Source organism: Natator depressus, chromosome 8 (assembly GCF_965152275.1).
Source record: "Natator depressus isolate rNatDep1 chromosome 8, rNatDep2.hap1, whole genome shotgun sequence".
In the NCBI taxonomy this organism is placed as follows: domain Eukaryota; kingdom Metazoa; phylum Chordata; order Testudines; family Cheloniidae; genus Natator; species Natator depressus.
In genome coordinates, this window is record NC_134241.1 from 65436764 (window position 1) to 65456583 (window position 19820).

At 38.3% G+C, this 19820-nt stretch overlaps 1 protein-coding gene across 3 annotated transcripts in view; it reads right to left on the minus strand.

The window, feature by feature from the left end:
- Positions 1-19820, minus strand: part of STXBP3 (syntaxin binding protein 3) — a 46109-nt gene that overhangs the window by 11734 nt on the left and 14555 nt on the right. For all 3 annotated transcript variants that reach the window (XM_074961218.1, XM_074961217.1, XM_074961216.1), the window contains exons 4-12: positions 15884-15960; positions 15268-15346; positions 10771-10871; positions 8514-8668; positions 6020-6110; positions 4498-4622; positions 2800-2904; positions 2130-2187; positions 1810-1875 (exon numbers count right to left, since the gene is read on the minus strand). In XM_074961218.1, coding sequence (XP_074817319.1) covers positions 1810-1875; positions 2130-2187; positions 2800-2904; positions 4498-4622; positions 6020-6110; positions 8514-8668; positions 10771-10871; positions 15268-15346; positions 15884-15960 — 857 coding nt within the window. The remainder of the gene's footprint in view (positions 1-1809; positions 1876-2129; positions 2188-2799; positions 2905-4497; positions 4623-6019; positions 6111-8513; positions 8669-10770; positions 10872-15267; positions 15347-15883; positions 15961-19820) is intronic.

The window sequence follows — 19820 nt, forward strand, 5'->3', positions numbered from 1 at the left end:
GAAGGTGGTAATCTGTGTGATTGGTAGCTACAGCCAAATACAGTTTAGATGACCTGTCTTGGCAGTAAAACACCAAGCAGAAATTGCGGTGTCCTAACAAGGTGGAGATCAGTCCCAAAGACATGGAATTTAGGAAGCCTAGTCTTCACATATCTCCATAACATCCATCAGTTCGATTAAGGTGCAAGGAGGAAGAGACTGTCTAAATTAATGTTGATGATCAAATTCTAGTTACAAAGTCTACAATGAAATTATTGGAATCGAGGTTCCCCATCCCCCTTTACTAATTTCTTGTTTCTCGAAAAATGTTTATCAGCCTACAATAAGTGAGAACCTTGTGGCCTAAAATAGGGAAGCGTTGACTTATGACCTTCGCTTAGGATATGGGAATTAGTTTAGGATTCTATATTTTGCTAGCTTCTGGTGACTGCTTCACCCTACTTGACTAATCCCTTACATCCTTCCAGAAAAGCACAATGTGACTGATTACAAGCTGATGCCATTCCATTAGGGTTTTGTATAAGGCCACTCTATGATTATGAATTTTGAAAGATGCCTTTACCAAAACCAATCTTTCCCAGTAATTTGACTATTTCAATGCTGTGAGATCATTACAGAGGATTAAATTCATCTGGATTATCTCAAACTTTGGCCCATTAGAATGTCTTCTCACAAATAACTAAGATACAAAATATGATTCTAAATATTAGATTTAATAAAATTTATCAAATGCAAGTTATGACCCTGGATGTTGCTGTTTTTTGACTGAAGGCATTACCAAAAATAAAAGATGAAGATGCTTTAAAACCACAACCGAAGATTCTCTTTTAGGTGTTTGATTAGATAATTTCACTTGAGAATTTCAAGTTCTATCATCTGCTAGTCTCTATCTGCAATGTCACTACTCTATTCCATGGAGTGAAAAAGGAAGTCTGCACCAGGAGAGTGCCATTCACAAAGAAAGATGGTTTATCAGACTTCTAGGTACTATTATTCTTCATCTGTATGAGACCTCTTTCCCTCCACCAGCTCAGGTGATAAAGTCGTGACATGCAACTGGCTGGAACCTGATCTCACACAGGAGTCCAGAACATTTTAAAGGGAAATGTGTGCAACAGCAGTACATCTTTTTCAGTCTCTGTTTTTCATTTCCATAATGCATGAAGATTCTGCAGTGGGTTTGTGATTAACCACACCTGTTAATTTATGGTTACAGATCAAGTGAGAACATGATCATGCTTCAGTAGTTTCCTTTAGATGTGTATTTTTGCAGATAGGGGTTTCATTTCAGTTTTAATTGCTGCATTTCACACTACTTAACTTTAGAATCTTTACTAAGTAAATAAAATACCATTGTGTAAAGTTCAGTTTGACAATATACTAATTGTGTGTTGATCCTATTAATTTGAAACATTTCTTCCATTCATCATTGCTATATAAAGAGAAAGTAAAAGCAATACTGTGAAGCATTAGCTGTTCAGACAGGTATCTACAATCATAATCCAAGTGCATTAGTTTACTTAAAGAGTATGAATGCATCCAACAGAAGGCTTAAACATTTCATATTGACAAAAAAAGCCGTTACACTTGGAAGTGGACTTACTCTTCAAAAAATGTATTCACTGAGAACAAAAATATGAAGCACCGAACATGAAAACATGCACAACAAAAGCTCAATATAAAAAACAGATTTTTCCACCCTAGGGTTCTTGAATTAAAATAATAAAAATATAGCCTGTAAAACCAGAGATACTATTTGGTGAGAACAGTTGACAAGAAAAGCATAGCAATGTACAGGATGCTGCTTACCTTGGTAATCTGTTTACGGAAGTGGGGCATCTTTTTCATTAGCTGGGCCAGATTACTTAGTGATAACTGTGAAAAGAGGACACAGTTTAAACTCAACTGATGTTTCTCATTCAATAAATTTATTTCCCTTACTGCTGGAGGCTGGGATTTCCCAACTTCACAACTGAGAAACTCATATCAATTTCTCAGGCAGGTTAAGAACCAATAACCAAACAGAACTTTTAACTGACCTAGTTGAAAAATACACTGGGCAGGCAAATAATATTAAAAAATATATATATATTTTAACAATAAGTCAGTAATAAGTAACTATTTCTTACTTTTTCTTCTGTTGCTTTTCTCTTTGATGAAACTTCTTTCAAAAGTTTTGGAATTTCCCTGTCAGATTAGGAGAAAGTAAAGGAATGCTTTAAAATCTGAAACAAGTAATTTATAAATTAAATTAAGTTAACAGTATGATGAAGTAGTAAACGCAAGAGATTTATGGTTTCCAATTATCATAACTGTTTTTAGTGAAAAATGAGGTATTTTGGTATTCCATTCTTCAAAAATACTCATTTTGGATGGGAATGAAGTCTCTTTTCTCCATTTATGGCAAAGCTAAGTGCTTCTTGCATTCTAAATTTCCTCCTCAAAATTTAGATGAAGATTGTGGAGTCTCATCTTTGAAAGATAGAAATTAAAATTATTTTTATAAAGGATTTCAATAAATATTGGTATATGCTTAACATACATTTGCGTTATTTTGCTAACATCAGTTTTTGGATACTAGAATTTAATGTGTACACCACTGAGAGGTCTGTACATACTGACTATTCTCCCTTACTAGCTGGCCAAACCAGCTAATCTTTTCCCATTACAAATCTAATCTTTCTATAATTATTCTCTGTCTTTATACCTTTGTCAATTCTATTACTGTAGTATTTTCTAATTAAATAATATCCCCGAAATGTATAAAGTATCATAAACATCAAGAATGTATTCACATACTCTAACACATCTGCAATATGCTTGTGCCGAATTTTCACCCAGAGCTCATCCTCCTCCTCCAGAATTGCCTCCCTTTCCTTTCCACTGGGTCCATCTGTTTTATATCTACAGACAGGAAATCAGGTTGTGGAATTAGATATTTCCAATGCATGTTTTACATAAAGCAACTGAACATGTAGAATAAAAAAGTTAAATAACTATTTTTGACATTGGCAGGTAATGCACAAATATTTCTTTTTTAAAAAGGAAATGTGGTTCTGAAACAATAGGTACTGTTTTAACCATATTTTATGCATAATGCTCAGGAAAAGTTAAGGCTGATCCGAAGTCCTTAATAATTAAGGCAAAATTACATCCATTTTAGAATAATTTTCTTCTGCAGTAATTTCAGCTATGGTTGGAAATCCATCCCGGCTTATCCTTTGAATATTCTGTAGGTTGTTGGTTTAAAACAAAAAACCCCACCCCCCACACAGATTTACATGCACTTTCATTTCCTCTAGGTTTTTGATTTTTCCCTTTTGAATTGAAGTTGAGTGCAAAGTCAAACACATTGGAGGTGACAAAATCTAGATAGCATTAGAAGTCTATATACCTCTTGAAGTGCAGAAGGACTTCTGTCTACAAACTCTATGTAGAGCTACAGAACAGACTTTTGTGGACTAATTACTCCACATAAATTGACAGCTAACATGCTTAACATCACAGACTTCAATTATTAAGTAGTTTTCTGTGAACAGAAGGAATATGATGCATATTGGGTATCTCACGACACAATACTTTCATTTATATTTGGATATAGTTGAAGAAACTCACAAATAGCGGTTAAACCAGAAGCCAGTAGAAATGAGAAAAATACAAACTTAATTTAAAAAAAAAAAAAAAAAATCAAATAGTGGCTATACCAACTGGATAAAATAATCTAACCAATAAGTTTCAGACTCATAAGAATATAAATATATGTTGCAAGCTTAGCATTATTTCTGAAACTCGTCTTAATTTCCATTCGATATCTGAGAATCTGCTAAAGAACTATGTATCTGAAATGCATCCCACAAAGGTTGCCTGATAGCATGGCAGAAGTATGACGACTTGTTTGTGACAAACAAATTTGGAAGCAGATTCAAGATTTATGAGGCTTATATGCTATAACGTGGAGACAGTCTTTTTATGGAAGAGACTCGAACTAAATTAGATCCAAGTTCCAGAGCTCATACCTGGATCTCAACTTCAATAAATATAAAAAAATTCAGCTCTACTAGTCACCAATTAAGCTTTTAGATTAGGGTAGTAAATATAGCTACATCAGATAGATGTCTTAATTTTTCTGATCACAGGATAAGCCAAAAATTGTTGCTGCTATGGACATTTTCCCCTCCTGCCATAGTTATCCATATGTCTGTGACGCCCTCCCATTGCCACATTAGTCTTACTACTGGGGCTGTATCTTTGAAGGTCCACTCAGAAGCTTCAGTTAGCAAGACAATGTAACCAATCAAAAATCTCTGGCAAAGAGAAGACGGAAGAAAAAAAGTTTTTAAAATAAACTGAAGCCATCTTTACACCGCATAAAGTAGTAAAATAGCAAATAATTCCCTTTGTAGTTCACCTTTAATAAACTACAAATAAAAGATATCAAAAGACAGTTCCTAAACTCAAGTCGGAATGAAGTACTTAGATACAAGAAGTTATACTTGCTTGTATGTATCATTTTCAATTGGTAGCAGATCATACGCCATTGCTTGGAAGGTAAGTTCATGGAGTACAGTAGACACAGGGTCAAAGCCACGATCGATTATTAACAGCTGGGAGTGGGTTTTACCCTAAAAACATAAGGGAAGAAAAACTTAAGACATACTGTACAAAGCTACAACACTCCAAATCTATTTGAAGCAACCAAATCACATTCTAAGCCTTCTTGGAAAATCCTAGAGAGTGCCAGACTGGTTTATTCTCTGATCAAGAGCAAGATTTTTTTTTGTAATTCAAAACTCCATTACAGTTAAGTTGTCTTTAGCTATACCAAACTGGCCCAGCTACTTCTCAGCCATGAAGTAGAGGCAGCTTTCTGTTTAAAGACAATATGCATTCATATTGCATTTTTTTTATGTAGTGTGTTTTCAGACACAATACAATCCTTTAATTTTTCACTTCAAAAGCAAAAGTCCCTGTTGAACTGGATGCAACAGAAAACAAGCACGTCTTAGGCTTGACACACACAGATATATTATCTGAATCCTAGACCAAGCAAGAGAACTTACAGTTTTAAATGTGATCATCAGCTGATCTTGATGTGGATTCAAAACTAAGTTCTTTAGGAGTCACTAGAAGACCAGCATCACAAAACCTCAGGGCTTTGATCAAGTCAGAAAGTCAGTAAGACACAGGACCAAACTGACTGAGCATTCAGGGTGGCACCAGAAGTCCCAGAATGTATGACTGATTCCCAACCCTTTTATCAGAGGCTCTTCCTTCCCCCAATAGATCAGTAGTTTATTTCCCCCCCCCCCTCCATTCTCTCTTATATTCTTGTTTGCTTCTGTTTGTGCTCCCATTCTCTTGGTGGTTGTGCCCACCTCATTGCCCCAAACACTAGAGTATCTACTGGTGGGCAAAAGGGACTCAATTGCATTTGTTCTTGTGGCTGAGCTGAATGCAATGGAAGCAGAAACGCTTGGGTCAGTGGGCTACTGCCTAAGGATGCAGCCACCTGTACACATGACCTACCCCATATAACAAACTATTAGGTGCTACTGTGGGAGAAATGAAGGATGGTAAGCATATTTCTAAGAGCCCTGTTCTCCCACATCAATGGGAGTTCCATGAATCCCAAAGTGGGAAAACTGTGCCCCTGAAATAATCCGCTGCTTTGCCCAGTGCCCTAAAAGGTGGGATGAGTCAAAATCATGCATTTTCTCCCTGATCTGCACCACCCATTTACTAGTCTGGCAACCTTCCTCCAGGTGGGATGTCTCCATGTGTTATTATATGAACAGAGCATCAATTCTGTTTTCTTTGGATAAGAAACCAACTGCACAAGTTACCTTCCACTCTTCCAACCTGTTTTTAAAATTACACAAAAAGCAACTGAAGTGACAGTTTTCTATACAGTATATAGTAACCAAATCTTTTTTTAAAAACAGCATTCTGTCTAACATCCTTTAACAATTTCCTTTGTTTACAAAAATAAAGCAAACATGGGATGTAGTTTTCACTCTACCTTTATCTGGCTTCTCTCATCAATTTTATAGTAGTTTTCAAGCTTCTTTTCAACTAGCTCTGCAAGTTTGCTGGCATTATCCAATGGCTTGCTGGAGGAAAAAAGAGAAAATGTCAAATATTGTTTATTAAATTTTTGTTATAAGACATTTTAGTGTCAGTGTTCTATAATGCAACTACTTATCTTCAAACATCTATAGTTTCAGAACTCCTACTTAATTTTAAAACATTTCAAACACATTTTTGCCATAATGAATATTTACAGTACTTTCCCTCAACTATGACATAAAACAGCTTAAGAGCTTAATCCTAAACACACTTAAGCAACGTGAATAATTTCATTCCTATTCTCCTATCAAGACCACATATCTGTAAGATCAAGCCATAAATGATCTTGTACTCAAAACAAAGTATACACAGGTGTTTTTTTAAAGAAATAAGCAAGACCAAAATGGACAGCTTAAAAAAAAAAAAAAAGAAGGACAGCATAGTCAATAAGAAGAGCGAAAGAACAAAAATGGGATGGTTATTCAGTTCTGGTTGCAGAAATACTTGAGTGAAAAATTTCAATGTTTCTCCCCATAATTCTAGTTGCAAAGCTAACCACAAACAACAATTTGTTCCACAATACAATATTCAGATTTATAATAATTTTTAGCTTAGATGCTATAAGATAGATAAACAGCCTTTAGTTATGGTTCAACTGTCAAAATCCTTTAGGCATTTAACTGTAAAAGAATGCTGCTTGTTGAAAGTGTGTGTAAAAAGTTACGTGCCCATCACACACACAAAAAACCAGGAAACTTTTTCTACTTTTAATTTACTATTTAAAACACAAACTTGTTTAGTACTTTGTTCCCACTATATTATAGGAAATGATAGCTTTTTAGACTGTATGCTGAAGTGGCAGAGAAATTTAATAATCTGCATTTCTATTATGCCTTTGACCAGAAAATATCAAAAGATGCTTGAGAAGTTTTTATGCATTTAGGCCCTGATTCAGAAGAGCATCCTTACTCAAAACACTTAAACATATGCTTAAAGTACTTTACTGAATAGGGATGCACTTAAAACATGTACTTAAATACTTTCTTGAATTGATCCAAGTCCTAAACACTCCTGTGAGTGTAATGTTACCAATTTTACAGCCAAGGAGACAGACAGAAAAGTTAAAAGAATAGTCTTAGGTTATAGAGCAAGTCTATGGCAGATCCAGGAATAAAAAAAAGTCAGACCTCCTGGCTCTCCTTTCTCCAGAAAGAGTAAGTAGATACTAAAGAGAAGGTAGGTGAGGTAATATCTTTTATTGGACCAACTTCTGCTTTCAAGCTTACACAGAGCTCTTCTTCAGATCTAAGCAGCTAACCAGCAGGCAGGCAGTTTTTGCTTAACTATTTTACCAGAGAATGAAATACTATCTAAATAAATGGCATCATTCCAACCAGTCTGTGCTTATACTGTAATTATCTCTGAGCAGAACCACCACCGTTAGAACAAAACCAAAATGGATTTAAAATTACCAGCGAGACGGACATCCATAAAAAGCTAGAAAATTCAATGCTAGAGCTCAGAGTATCTACTCACTACACCAAACTGGGCACAATGAAAAGAATGAATACTAAAAGGGACAACTTACTTTATTTTTTTTAAGATTGAGTTTCTGTATAGTACCCTTTTAAAAAGTGTTTTATCTTTAAACTTTCACATTTTAAAAGATTTTTTCTGCTCCTGTTTATTTTTTTAATCATCTTTTCAGCTAAGTAGAATGGGCAGCTTGAAACACAAATCTGCTCAGGCCTGCCTCTCTATTTCCCACCCCAACAGCAATTGTGTAAATCCTTCCCCTTGACCCACAAAGGACTCCAGGAGAATGGAAGTTGGGAGCTTTCTTGGACCCCCAAGGATCAATTGTTCGGTGCTCTCTGGAGGGGTTCAGAAAGGGAAGGGGACTCTCGACTCCACTCCGATTGCTCCTTAGCTGCCCCACACACACACACACCCACCCACCTCAGACCTTAGTTGTTTCCCCTCTCCTCTGGCTCCTATTGGTTCCCAAATCCATGCAGGGACCCCAGAAAAAGGAGACATTCTCCTAGGCTCAAATTCAGTAACAGAAGTTCTGTTGCTGGGTTACTGGTAAAACACATGCAGAACCTGGGGAACAAGATGCATGCAAGTGCCCCCCCCCCCCAAAAAAAGCAGTATGTGAAAATGTCACACTAGCAAATGAGACAGTAAGTGCAAGTGACCAGCAACAAAAGCACTGAGACTGACTATTTACTAAAAGTTGACAAATGCTCAAGGGAAGCAAAAACAACCTGCACTACACTTACTCTATGTGGACTCATACCAACTTATTTAATTATCGTTAAGGATCAAATATTATGTTTTTATTAAAAGCATATCAGAAGATGGAACACTGTTTCTAACAGCACTGCAAGTAGGATTTTCATCGTTGACTTCCTACATATATTTAACACTATTTTCTGCCCTACCTTTTATATCTTACTCCTGGGTTTTCATCTAAAGTTGCACATAATGTAACAATTTGTTCAGCCATTGCTTCCATGACGGCATCTTTACCCTTTGCCTTTTCCACAGTTGGACAGTAACAGCAGAAGAATGCATCTGGGACATCGAGAGTAAATACCTAAGTAAAGCATAGCCATGAAAGAGCTTAGCATTGTACATTTCTTTAGAAATAACATCTGGTGTAAGACCAACTGTCAGAGGGATTGGGACCTCATTTTGTAACAAAAAAGGCATGCACAAGAAAATACATATCTAAGCTAACATTGCCTAATGATACCATTTTATTTTTACTTCAATCTTATTTCATTTTCTCTGTCCTCTTGAGCTCATCTTTGTTTCTTGTTCTCACACTCCTTTCCTCCATTACTTTCCTCCATTTTCTCTTCTCCTTTATAGACTTTACTGTATGTTTCAACCTGTTCACTACCTGTACAGATGGAGGAACCTGAGGCAGTCAGAACTAAATACCATCCAACGTCTGGCATGGAGCAATACAGTGCAATGCCAAAGTGATTATAGTAAGAGACACAGTTAAACCTGCTTAGGCCCACAATTTGACATACATTTAAGAAATTATAGTCGGGGTGGGGGGCCCCTCCCACGGGAACTACACACATACAATTGTAGAACTTCAGCAAAAGATTTTACTTGTTTCTGACACTATTAAAAACCACTCTTCTGGCTGCTCCCCAGTTAAGCAAGTTGCTGCCAGAGATTCACACAATCCTTGTATCAACAGGCTCTCTCGCCAAATTCCAAATAAGAATTCCCTCTGCAGATAAAGGCGCAAAATGCTTATTTCCTTCTTGCAGAACATGGCCGTTCAAACCTGTCTCAGAATGAAGTCTGACTCTACCCAGTTCCATCACCATGCAAACTGGGCTTAAGTGAATGTCATCAGGAGATTCTTATCTGCCACCCAAGCAAGCAAAAATGCTCTTTACTGCATATTTATGATTCACAAAGACCTCAAGGGTTCCCTGATCCCAAGGCATACAAAAAAAGAAAAAAAAAGAAAAAAAGGAAGAGGTACAGATTATGCTTACTTTTTACATTAGAAAACCAATGATCAATTTCTTGGTTTCAGATAGAGGTTCTCTGAAGGATCAGGATAGTGAAATCCCACAATAGACTGAAGCTTTCACAGCCCTCAGTTGACTTTGGATGCAGATGTTTCATCAAAAACTTTTTTTTGGTAAAAGCAGTTTAATAAAAACAACCTTCTGACAAACAGTTGTGATAAAAGCCCTTTGTGTAAGTCAACATTAGGAACAAGATTTTCTTTCCATGACTACAACCCCATGACTCACCCAATAAAAAAGTAGTGAGGTGAGGGAAAGGAGTCCTTCAGTTACGAAGCTCCCTTACCAGAAAATAATAGGAGGCACTACACTCCTATACTCACATATCAGTTGGGGTACAAGAGTTTGACACCCTAGCAGTGTGGCAAACAGAGAAAGGGAAGGTACACAGAAAAACAAGGAAAAGTAATGTGAGAAGAGTAACACTCAGACATTTCTACAACTTCCTACAGTGGAGCAAGGATTCTTGGCCTTGTGGGCTTCCCTATATTGTCCAGTATTGATGTAGTATTTCACTTTTTTTTCCCCCTTTGATATGAAGTGCATGAGTGACAAATCTACTATTGCAGATAGAGTGAAAACCACCAATGAAAGAGGCTGGAAACTAGCTAGTGATTATCCTCAGTGTCTTCATACTACTACTCTTAAATGTAAGATTTAACCATGTCTTTTTTGCTTTTAGAATCCTAAATTCTCTGAATTGTTTGCTCTTGCTGAATTCCCATATCTCTATGAGTAGTTGATTCTGGGGTCTTAACTAATCCTATCCAGTTACAAGTAAGAAGAACAGTATTGCAAAATAGTGAGTAGTGCAGTTTGGCATTGCTTAAGATGAGCCAAAACTCATTTGCTGCACTGAATGACAAAAGCTTTCCATGTCAACTGAACCCAGTCATGCAATGAAGACAGTGAAAATAAACTTTTGATAGCAATAGCAGTTTGTTTTCATCTTGCAAATACATTGTAAATAAGCCAAAATGGTGGTAGGCTTTGTGTACCGTTTGTCACAATGTCTGAAAAATATGTTTAAAATAAAAAACAGCTAATTTCAAGACTTTATAGTGGATAAATCAACACTTAGAAATATAAAATGCAGTATAATTTCTGGAGTTATGCTAATATAAAGACTAAAGTTTACCTGAGATTCATATGGCAAGAAGGAAACATTTATTTCTTTGCACCTTCTTATAGCCCATGAGCAGGAGGACTTCATTTTATTAAAGAGAATGTCAGGGCAAACTGGGGAAAGAGATTAGAGGTTATGAAGCCATTTTATATTTATTCCTTTCAGTTAATTCATTCACATTCATAAATCTTGTTCTTTAAAAGTCAGATTTGTTTTAGAGAATTACTACATTAGTCTGTGGTGCCAGCATGTGATCAGACAGGAACTCTCCCAGCTAGAAAATTCTGAACTTTCTGAAACCAGAAACATGCCCATGGCTTACAGAATTCCAGCAGCAGGTCCTTTCAAGAGAAAGGCTGAAACAAGAGTCAATCACTATTAATGGATAAAAAGTATTATAGAACTCTCCCAAAGGAAAAGATAAGTAGTGCTAATCCACCAGGTTTGAGAATCTCTCTTCAGAGAAGAGTTACAGGTACTTTACTTTCCAGCGGATTCCAACTTTTGGACACTGAAGCTTGAGAAAGATTTCTAACAAATTTGAGAGACACTGGAACGATGATGAGAAGAAAAAGTAATGTACCACATCCTGAATAGTGAAAAACAAACAAGAGGGTTGTGTGTATGTTTTCTCCTCCCTTTCATACGAGTAGCAAGGTACCTCCTAAATATTACAAAAAAGGAGAATAAGATAGCCCTCTCCTCCACCCCCAAAATAGGCAATACACACCCCCAAACAAAATATAAAGCAGATACAAGAGTTTGGTTGCACCTATCTTAGAAATATATTCTGTAATACTGAAGTTAAACTTGGATTCTTCTCTAGAAACTGAATTTAAACAATGATTGGTAAATATATGCAGATAAGACCATATGGATACTTAGCAAATTCCTTGAACAGACATAAATCTGAGACAGAGCCAAAATGGGTTTTCCTTAAATGAAATAAATGAACAAACCTTTAAGTTGCAGGTCTGTAAACCTCTAACAGGGAGATACACAAACAGAAAGCCATGCAGACATGGTTCTCTTGGAACATCAGAACCTATTGTAGAAGTGTTGTATGGACACAAAAACCCAAGTGGATTTTAAGGGCTCTATAGCCTATTTTAACTAGGCCCTGGTCTACACTATGAGTTTAGGTCAAATTTAGCAGTCTTAGATCGATTCAACCCTGAACCCGTTCACACAATGAAGCCATTTTTGTTGACTTAATGGCCTCTTAAAATAGATTTCTGTACTCCTCCTCAACGAGGGGATTAGCACTGAAATCGACATCACTGGGTCGAATTTGGGGTAGTGTGGACGCAATTCAATGGTATTGGCCTCTGGGAGCTATCCCAGAGTGCTCCATTGTGACCGCTCTGGACAGCACTCTCAACTCAGACGCACTGGCCAGGTAGACAGGAAAAGCCCTGCAAACTTTTGAATTTCATTTCCTGTTTGGCCACCGTAGCAAGCTGATCAGCACAGGTGACTGTGCAGATCTCATCAGCAGAGGTGACCATGGAGTCCCAGAATCGCAAAAGAGCTCCAGCATGGACCGAACGGGAGGTACTGGATCTGACTGCTGTATGGGGAGATGAACCCATGCTATCAGAACTCCGTTCCAAAAGACAAAATGCCAAAATATTTGGAAAAAAAAAAAATCTCCAAGGGCATGAAGGACATAGGCTATAACAGGGACCCGCAGCAGTGCCGTGTGAAACTTAAGGAGCTCAGGCAAGCCTACCAAAAAACCCAAGAGGCAAATACCCGCTCGAGGTCAGAGCCCCAGACATGCCGCTTCTATGAGGAGCTGCATGCAATTCTAGGGGGTGCTCCTACAGCTACCCCACACCTGTACATGGACTCCTGCAAGGAAGTCTCATGCAACAGGGATGAGAATTTTGGGGACAAGGAAGATGATGATGAGGGGGAGGTTGAAGACAGCACACACCAGGCAAATGGAGAAACTGTTCTCCCCGACGGCCAGGAACTGTTTATCACCCTGGAGCCAATACCCTCCCAACCCGGGCTCCCGGACCTTGAAGGCAGAGAAGGCACCTCTGGTGAGCGTACCTTTTTAAATATAATACACAGTTTAAAAGCAAGTGTGTTTAATGATTAATTTGCCCTGAAGACTTGGGATACGTTCACGGCCAGCACAGCTACTGGAAAAGTCTGTTAACATGTCTGGGGATGGAGCTGAAATCCTCCAGGGACATCTCAGTGAAGCTCTCCTGGAGGTACTCCCAAAGCCTTTGCAAAAGGTTTCTGGGGAGGTCAGCCTTATTGCCTCCTCCATGGTAGGAAACTTTACCACGCCAGGCCAGTAGCGCATAGTCTGGAATCACTGCAAAAGAAAGCATGGCAGCGTGTGGTCCCAGTGTTTGCTGGCATTCAAGCAACATCCGTTGTGTTATCCTCAGGAGAGTGATATCATTCATGGTCACCTGGTTGAAATAGGGCAATTTTATTAAGGGAGACATTCAGAGGTAGCCATTCCTGCTGGGCTGTTTGCCTGTGGCTGAAAAGAAATCATCCCCACTGTTAGCCACGTGGTGGGGGGGAAGGGTGAAGCGATCATCCCAGAGAATTGGGTGCGTGGGGGGGGGGGGGCTAGTTGGGTTTGTGCTGCACATTAACCCAAAAACATTAGCCCCTACTTTTAAATGGTCAATGTGTCTTTCAGTTTTACTCTCCCTTTTTTTCTCTCCCACAGCTGCAAATGTTTCAAACACTGCAACTAGCATCTCCATCCCAGAGGCTGGCTCAGATAAGGCGGCGAAAAAAACCGCACTTGCGATGAAATGTTCTGAGCTCATGCAGTCCTCCCACACTGAAAGAGCCCAGCAGAATGCGTAGAGGCAGACAATGTCAGAGTCCAGGAAAGCACAAAATGAATGCAAGGACAGGAGGGACACGTGAGAGGATAGATGGTTGGAGCAACAGGAGAGGTGGCGGCAGCGTGATGAGAGGAGGCAGGATACGAGGCTACTGGAGGATCAAACTGATATGCTCCGGCGTATGGTTGAGGTGCAGGAAAGGCACAGACTGCCACTGCAGCCCCTGTGTAATCAACCGCCCTCTTCCCCAAGTTACATAGCTTCCTCACCCAGACACCCAAGAACGTGGGGGTGGGGGGGGAGTAGAAGAGAAGAGCGTGGTGGCTCTGGGCACCCAACCACTCCACCCCAGAGGGCTGCCCAAGCAACTGAAGGCTGGCATTCAATAAAAGTTTTGAAGTGTAGTGTGGCCTTGTCCTTCCCTCCTCCCACACCCCGTGCTACCTTGGCAGTTATCCCCCTTTTGTGTGATGAATAAATAAAGAATGCATGAATTTGAAACAATGACTTTATTGCCTCTGCAAGCGATGATTGAAAAGGGGAGGGGAGGGTGGCTGACTTACAGGGAAGTAGAGTGAACCAAGGGGGCAGGTTTTCATCAAGGAGAAAAACAGAACTGGGGAAGCGTGCAGCTGCACAGTCCAAGAGTAGACCAGGGACCAAACTGATGCAGCCAAAATTCAGTGTCTGCTTCCCATGGGGGAAGTAAGTTGAACTGGAATATAAGGGCATAAGAATGGTCATAGTGGGTCTGCCAGATGCTTCAGAGGGAACAAACAGAACAGGGCAATTAGCAAGTGATCCACCCCTGTCATCTAGTCCCAGCTTCTGGCAATCAGAGGGTTAGGGACACCCAGAGTACAGGTGTCCTTTTCCTAGCACAGCTTACTTCCCTCTCCACACTCTTTCAGCTGTGCTGACTGATAATGGAGGGGGCGCAGCCTTAGTTCCCACACCCACACAGACTGAGGGAGTACCTATGGAATGACAGCTGTTCTTTCCTTTGCATGCAACTTATGATGCAAGAAGACTGCAGAGGAATTAAGAGGGCACCTTATACTTCCTTACTCCCCTACAGTCATGTGGAGCCCAGCTCAAAACTGAGTTCATAGTGAATAAGTGAAATATAATCAAACTTCAAACTACTGTCCTTGCAGCACAAACTGTCATCCCAAGAAAGTCATTTTTTGGTGTTATTTCTGCACAGGATTATATGTTTGCGTACCCCATAATTTTGCTCAAAAGCCTCTTCCTTTACATTCTATAGCATACAAATACAGTTAGCACGTTATAAAAATAAAACCAAAACATGTAACATTGGAAACTAAAGGTCATACCTATTCTGGGAAATAAGAAGCCACAGTGCCACACTGGACAGAAACTCTAATTCCACATCCTGTGGCTTTCCATTTCTGTCTGCAATGCCTTACAGAATAACTAACAGGCAAAGACAGAATTATGGGTTGTTGCTGTTTTGTTTTTTAAACACTTCAACTTAAATCCTCAACTCTGGTAAACAAGCCGAGTCTCAAAACTCCCCTCATAGCTTAGCGCAGTAGTTAATATCTCCAATATGCACCAACTAGAAAATCAAAATATATTAGTAACAAGATAAGACTGACAACCACTTAAACTCAATCATTAGTTTATCATTAGCAAACTCAATAAAAAAGTTACTTACAGTCAGTGAAGTAGACATATGCTGCTTTGTACTTGCTGGATGATTTACTTACAAAGTCATTTATAAGCCCATCTACAGACTTAAGATAAAAATGCTAAATTGTAATTTACTATAAAGAAAATAACTGTTATTAGTGTCTATTTTGCCTGCCCTTAGAACAAACTTTTCTTGGACTATATTTTTGAAAAGTTCATGTTTTTATTGATCAGTATGAAACCAGAAATACTGTGATCACAGTCACATGGGAATGTAAACACTGAACTATAATATTCATATATCCAGTCCAAGGATGACAAAACAATGCAAGAAGATCAGTAATATTCTCATCTGTAGAAGTTGTACAAAAGATTGCTCTAATGAAGCAAAGAAAGCACAGGGGAGAAGGAAAATCTTATGTTATATTGTTATAGATTGAAAATGATTTAATAATTGGAGATTCAGTCTCTTCCGAACACTTCTATAGTACCAGTAGAGCCAACTCTTTTCTATAGCCATTATTTTGAGGGGCAGCTTTGTAATAGCTCAGTTTAAATTGTTACAATGGTTTAGTGCTTCATGCTTTGTGTACTACCAAAGATTAAAAAAAACTAAAAAGTTTTTCCTTAAAAATACTAACCTTCTCGGTTGGAGTGATGAAATAAATTGCCTTCATGTGTGGGACAGGTTCACGGTTTTTATAAACATTCTCCACAGCTAAAATATATAAAGTTACTCATTTCAAAATGCAATACTCAATATATCTTTCTTAAGAAATTAAGTTTGGAAAACTACATTGAACACCAAGGTTTTTAAAACAAAAAAGAAAACTAAAGCATTCTGGATTGTATCCTCTAATAATGCTCCATTTGTCCAATGATTGTATTTTACATTAGTATTTCCATAAGCTAAAATAGGTGTAAAACTAATTCTATGGAGAGAGCTGAATTACACTTTTAATTGATTAAGTAAGGTCTGTGGGTGAGCCTACAAAATCAGGGGCCAGATGCTACCTTATCTATAAAGAATCCCCCAATTTTTTTTATATTGGAGGTTAACACAAAGAGAGTAGAACAGAGTTACATATTAACTAAACCTCTAGGTCCCAATCTTGCAAGTTGTTCTACACAGATAGACCCTCTGCCCTTACGTAGAGCCTCAGTAAAGTCAATGTATCTCCATACATGGGGCCTACATGAGAACAGCAGCTTACAGGATCACCACCTTAATAAAATTATGCTTATATTCAACATCAGAAGGGGAAAAAAAAAACCCAACGCAGAGTACTTTTAAGACTCTAGCTTTTTCTGTCCTTTGGCCATTTCTTACGCAATTAACCTACTAAACATGTAACTGCATGCACTATTTTTTAAAAACCAACAATTTCATGTAACCCATGTCCTTCCATTGGCTTCTCTGTTTAGCTTATTCATTACACTACAGATATTACATATAGAGGATTTCCTGAGATAGGGTTGTAGTACATTGGTGGCAAAATTTGCCTTGCTTCTGATCATGCCACAGCTTTTGTAAATAAATAGAGAACTTCAGTTTCCAGGACTGTCAGTCTGGCACTTTAAGCAGCACTTCACTTACTTAGTGGTTAAGAAGAGTTATACCCATTTGTTCTGAAAATGTTTCAGATGGAAACAGCAAAGCAATTTACTATGAGTAAAATACACTTGAAAAGTGAATTACAGTTGAGATTTGAGCTTATTGCTCTTTCTGAAGTGGCATGTGTGATACTGGACATATGGAAAGACAGTATCAGAGTAAATAAGTCTTAAAGCAGGATAAATTTAATATCAATGTTTAAATTTACATATTAAGGGTCCAATCATACAATCTCTTCCTTACTTTAAGTAGTCCTATTGACTACTCATGTGAGCAAGAATTGTGAAGTGACGATCTTAAATACTGTCTCACCATAAAACACTGATTTAAAAAAAAAAAATCTATTAGAGAAGACTGAAAACTGCTTTCATAAAATTTAATATATTCACCACCAATTTCAATGTTAATTTTCACCAAGATGATTTAGGCATCAGGCATCACAGAAGTGTTAACTTTAAACACACTTCACGTAAGTTTTATAGCAAAAAGTACTTCTTACTTTTTGAACTTTAAGACTGCTGAGCCAAAGAAAATGTAGGTGTTCCCTTTAATAAATAGTTGTTATAGGCTATAAAATTTATGATTGCAGTGTTTCATCTTCTCAAGAATATAGGTAAATCTAGTCTCAAATATATCATATAGGAATTACATTATCAAATTAAATCTCATCTGATATTCTGCTTCTGACAGAGGCCAATACCAAATGCTTCAGAGGAAGGTGCAAGAAACTCCATAATGGACAGATATTGAACTCCCCATCAGGGTACTTTCTCCTTAAAGAGTTGCAGAAAGTGACTGCCTGAAGAATGAGGAGTTAGCCTTCATTTTTTACTCTAGCTAACGTAACCAAGATTATTTTCATTATCCATTTTTAATCCTTTTAATTCTGGAAAGCTCTTGGACTCTGACATATTGTGACAATGAGTTCCTGTGATAAATGAGGGGGAAGAGGGGTAGCTCCATTTTATGGATGCCCAGCCAGCCAGCAGCTATAAAATCCCTCTTAGTAGCTGTTCTCTAATTGCTCTACCTGTAAAGGGTTACGAAGTCTCACTGCTATGCATAGGTAAAAGGAAGTGGGTGGACCTCTGGCCAAAAGAGCCAATGGGAAGGCTAGAACTTTTTAAAATTGAACAAAGACTCCTTTTTGTCTGTCTGTGTTGTTCTCGGGGAGAGGCAGACAGGGAGCAGTTATGCTGTGAAAAGCTTGGGCCAGGTATGAAAAAAATCATCAGTATCATACTAGAAACTACTTATCTAAACCCCAGATAGATTAGGAAATGTCTAGGAAGACGTGATTAGGTTTATCCCTTTTATTTCTCTATGGCTTGTGAATTCCTCTGTACTAACCCCAGGTGCTTTTGTTTTGCTTGTAACATTTAAGCTGGACCTCCAGAGAGCTATTCTTGATGCTTAATTCTTGTAGGTTTTTGTTTTTTTTAAAATCTAGCAAAAGCTTAAGTTCCCAGATGTATTTTCTTCCTTTTTAACAACAGAATTGGATGTGTGCGTCTTAAGAGGCTTGTGCACTTTGTTTAATTAGCTGGTGGCAACAGCTGATTTCCTTTTTTTCCCCCCCCTTCCTTCTTTTCTTTCTTTCTCAGCTCTTCCCCAGAGAGGGGGGGCAGGGGTGAAAGGGCTTGAGGGTACCCCACAGGAAGGAATTCCCAAGTGCACCTTCCTGGGTTCCCAAAGGGGTTTTGCAGTTGGGTGGTGGCAGCATCTACCAATCCAAGGTCAGAGAAAAGCTGTAACCTTGGGAGTTTAATACAAGCCTAGAGTGGCAAGTATTAATTTTTGAAGTCCTTGCGCGCCCCCACCTTCTGCACACGAAGTGCCAGAGTGGAGAATCAGCCTTAACAGTTCTATAGGTTGATTCTGCATTGTATAGAAGGATTCCCTTTTAGCACTTTTAAACGTTACCTTTTAGTTTCATTGAACGTCCCTTTGTTCTCTATATCATTATTTTATTCACGGCTATCATGTCTCCTCTTCTCTCCACTATAAACTTAAACAGTTCTTAGTCTTTCTATCCTTCCCTGGAGACTGCACCTTGATACAGAGGGAAGGCTTGTGTGTTCCAGTGACCCTGACAGCTATGCTTGCAGGAGTTTTAACTCCTGATAGGGCCACGCAAACTGGATAGGTCAAAGTGTAGGGATCAAAGTAAAAGCAGCGTACTGGTCCTCCAGTGTTGGGCTGAGCAATGGAACAACAACCCATCTTTGTACAAAAGTTATAGAAACACAACCAAATATTTGGAGTACAGCAGAACCTCAGAGTTACAAAAATCTTGGAAATTAAAGTTGTTCAATAACTCTGAAAATGTTCGTAACTCTGAACAAAACATTATGGTTGTTCTTTCAAAACTTTACAACTGACCATTGATTTTATACAGCTTTAAAACTTTACTACCCAGAAGAAAAATACACTTTTTAGCCTTCCTTTAAATGAAGCAAGCACAAAAAGTTCTCTCTCTTTTTTTTTTTTTTTTTAGTAGTTTACATTTAACACAGTAATATCCTTCCTGGGCATTTTTTGGGGTTTCTGCTGCTGCCTGATTGCATACTTCTGGTTCCAAATGAGGTGTGTAGTTGACCGGTCAGTTCGTAACTCTGGTGTTCATAACTCTGAGGTTCTACTCTAGTGGCACGATGGACAGGGCTTGCAGAGCCTTGTCCACACCTTAAACAATATCTGGCGGCATGGGAAGGATTCAGATTCAGTCTTTTCCATAGGAAAGTCTTTCCATGCCTTCAGCAATTTTGGTTTCCCTTCTCTGGGCCTCTTCTATTTCTGCTTTCTCAAGACTGGATACAGGATTCAAGATGAGGGCATTCCATTGATTTATATGTGGGGTTAGAAAATGCTGAGAATACTATATCCTGTTCTTCATACATTCTAATGCTTTGTTTCTTTTTGATCATCACTACACTAAACACATTTTCATTGCGCTAACTACA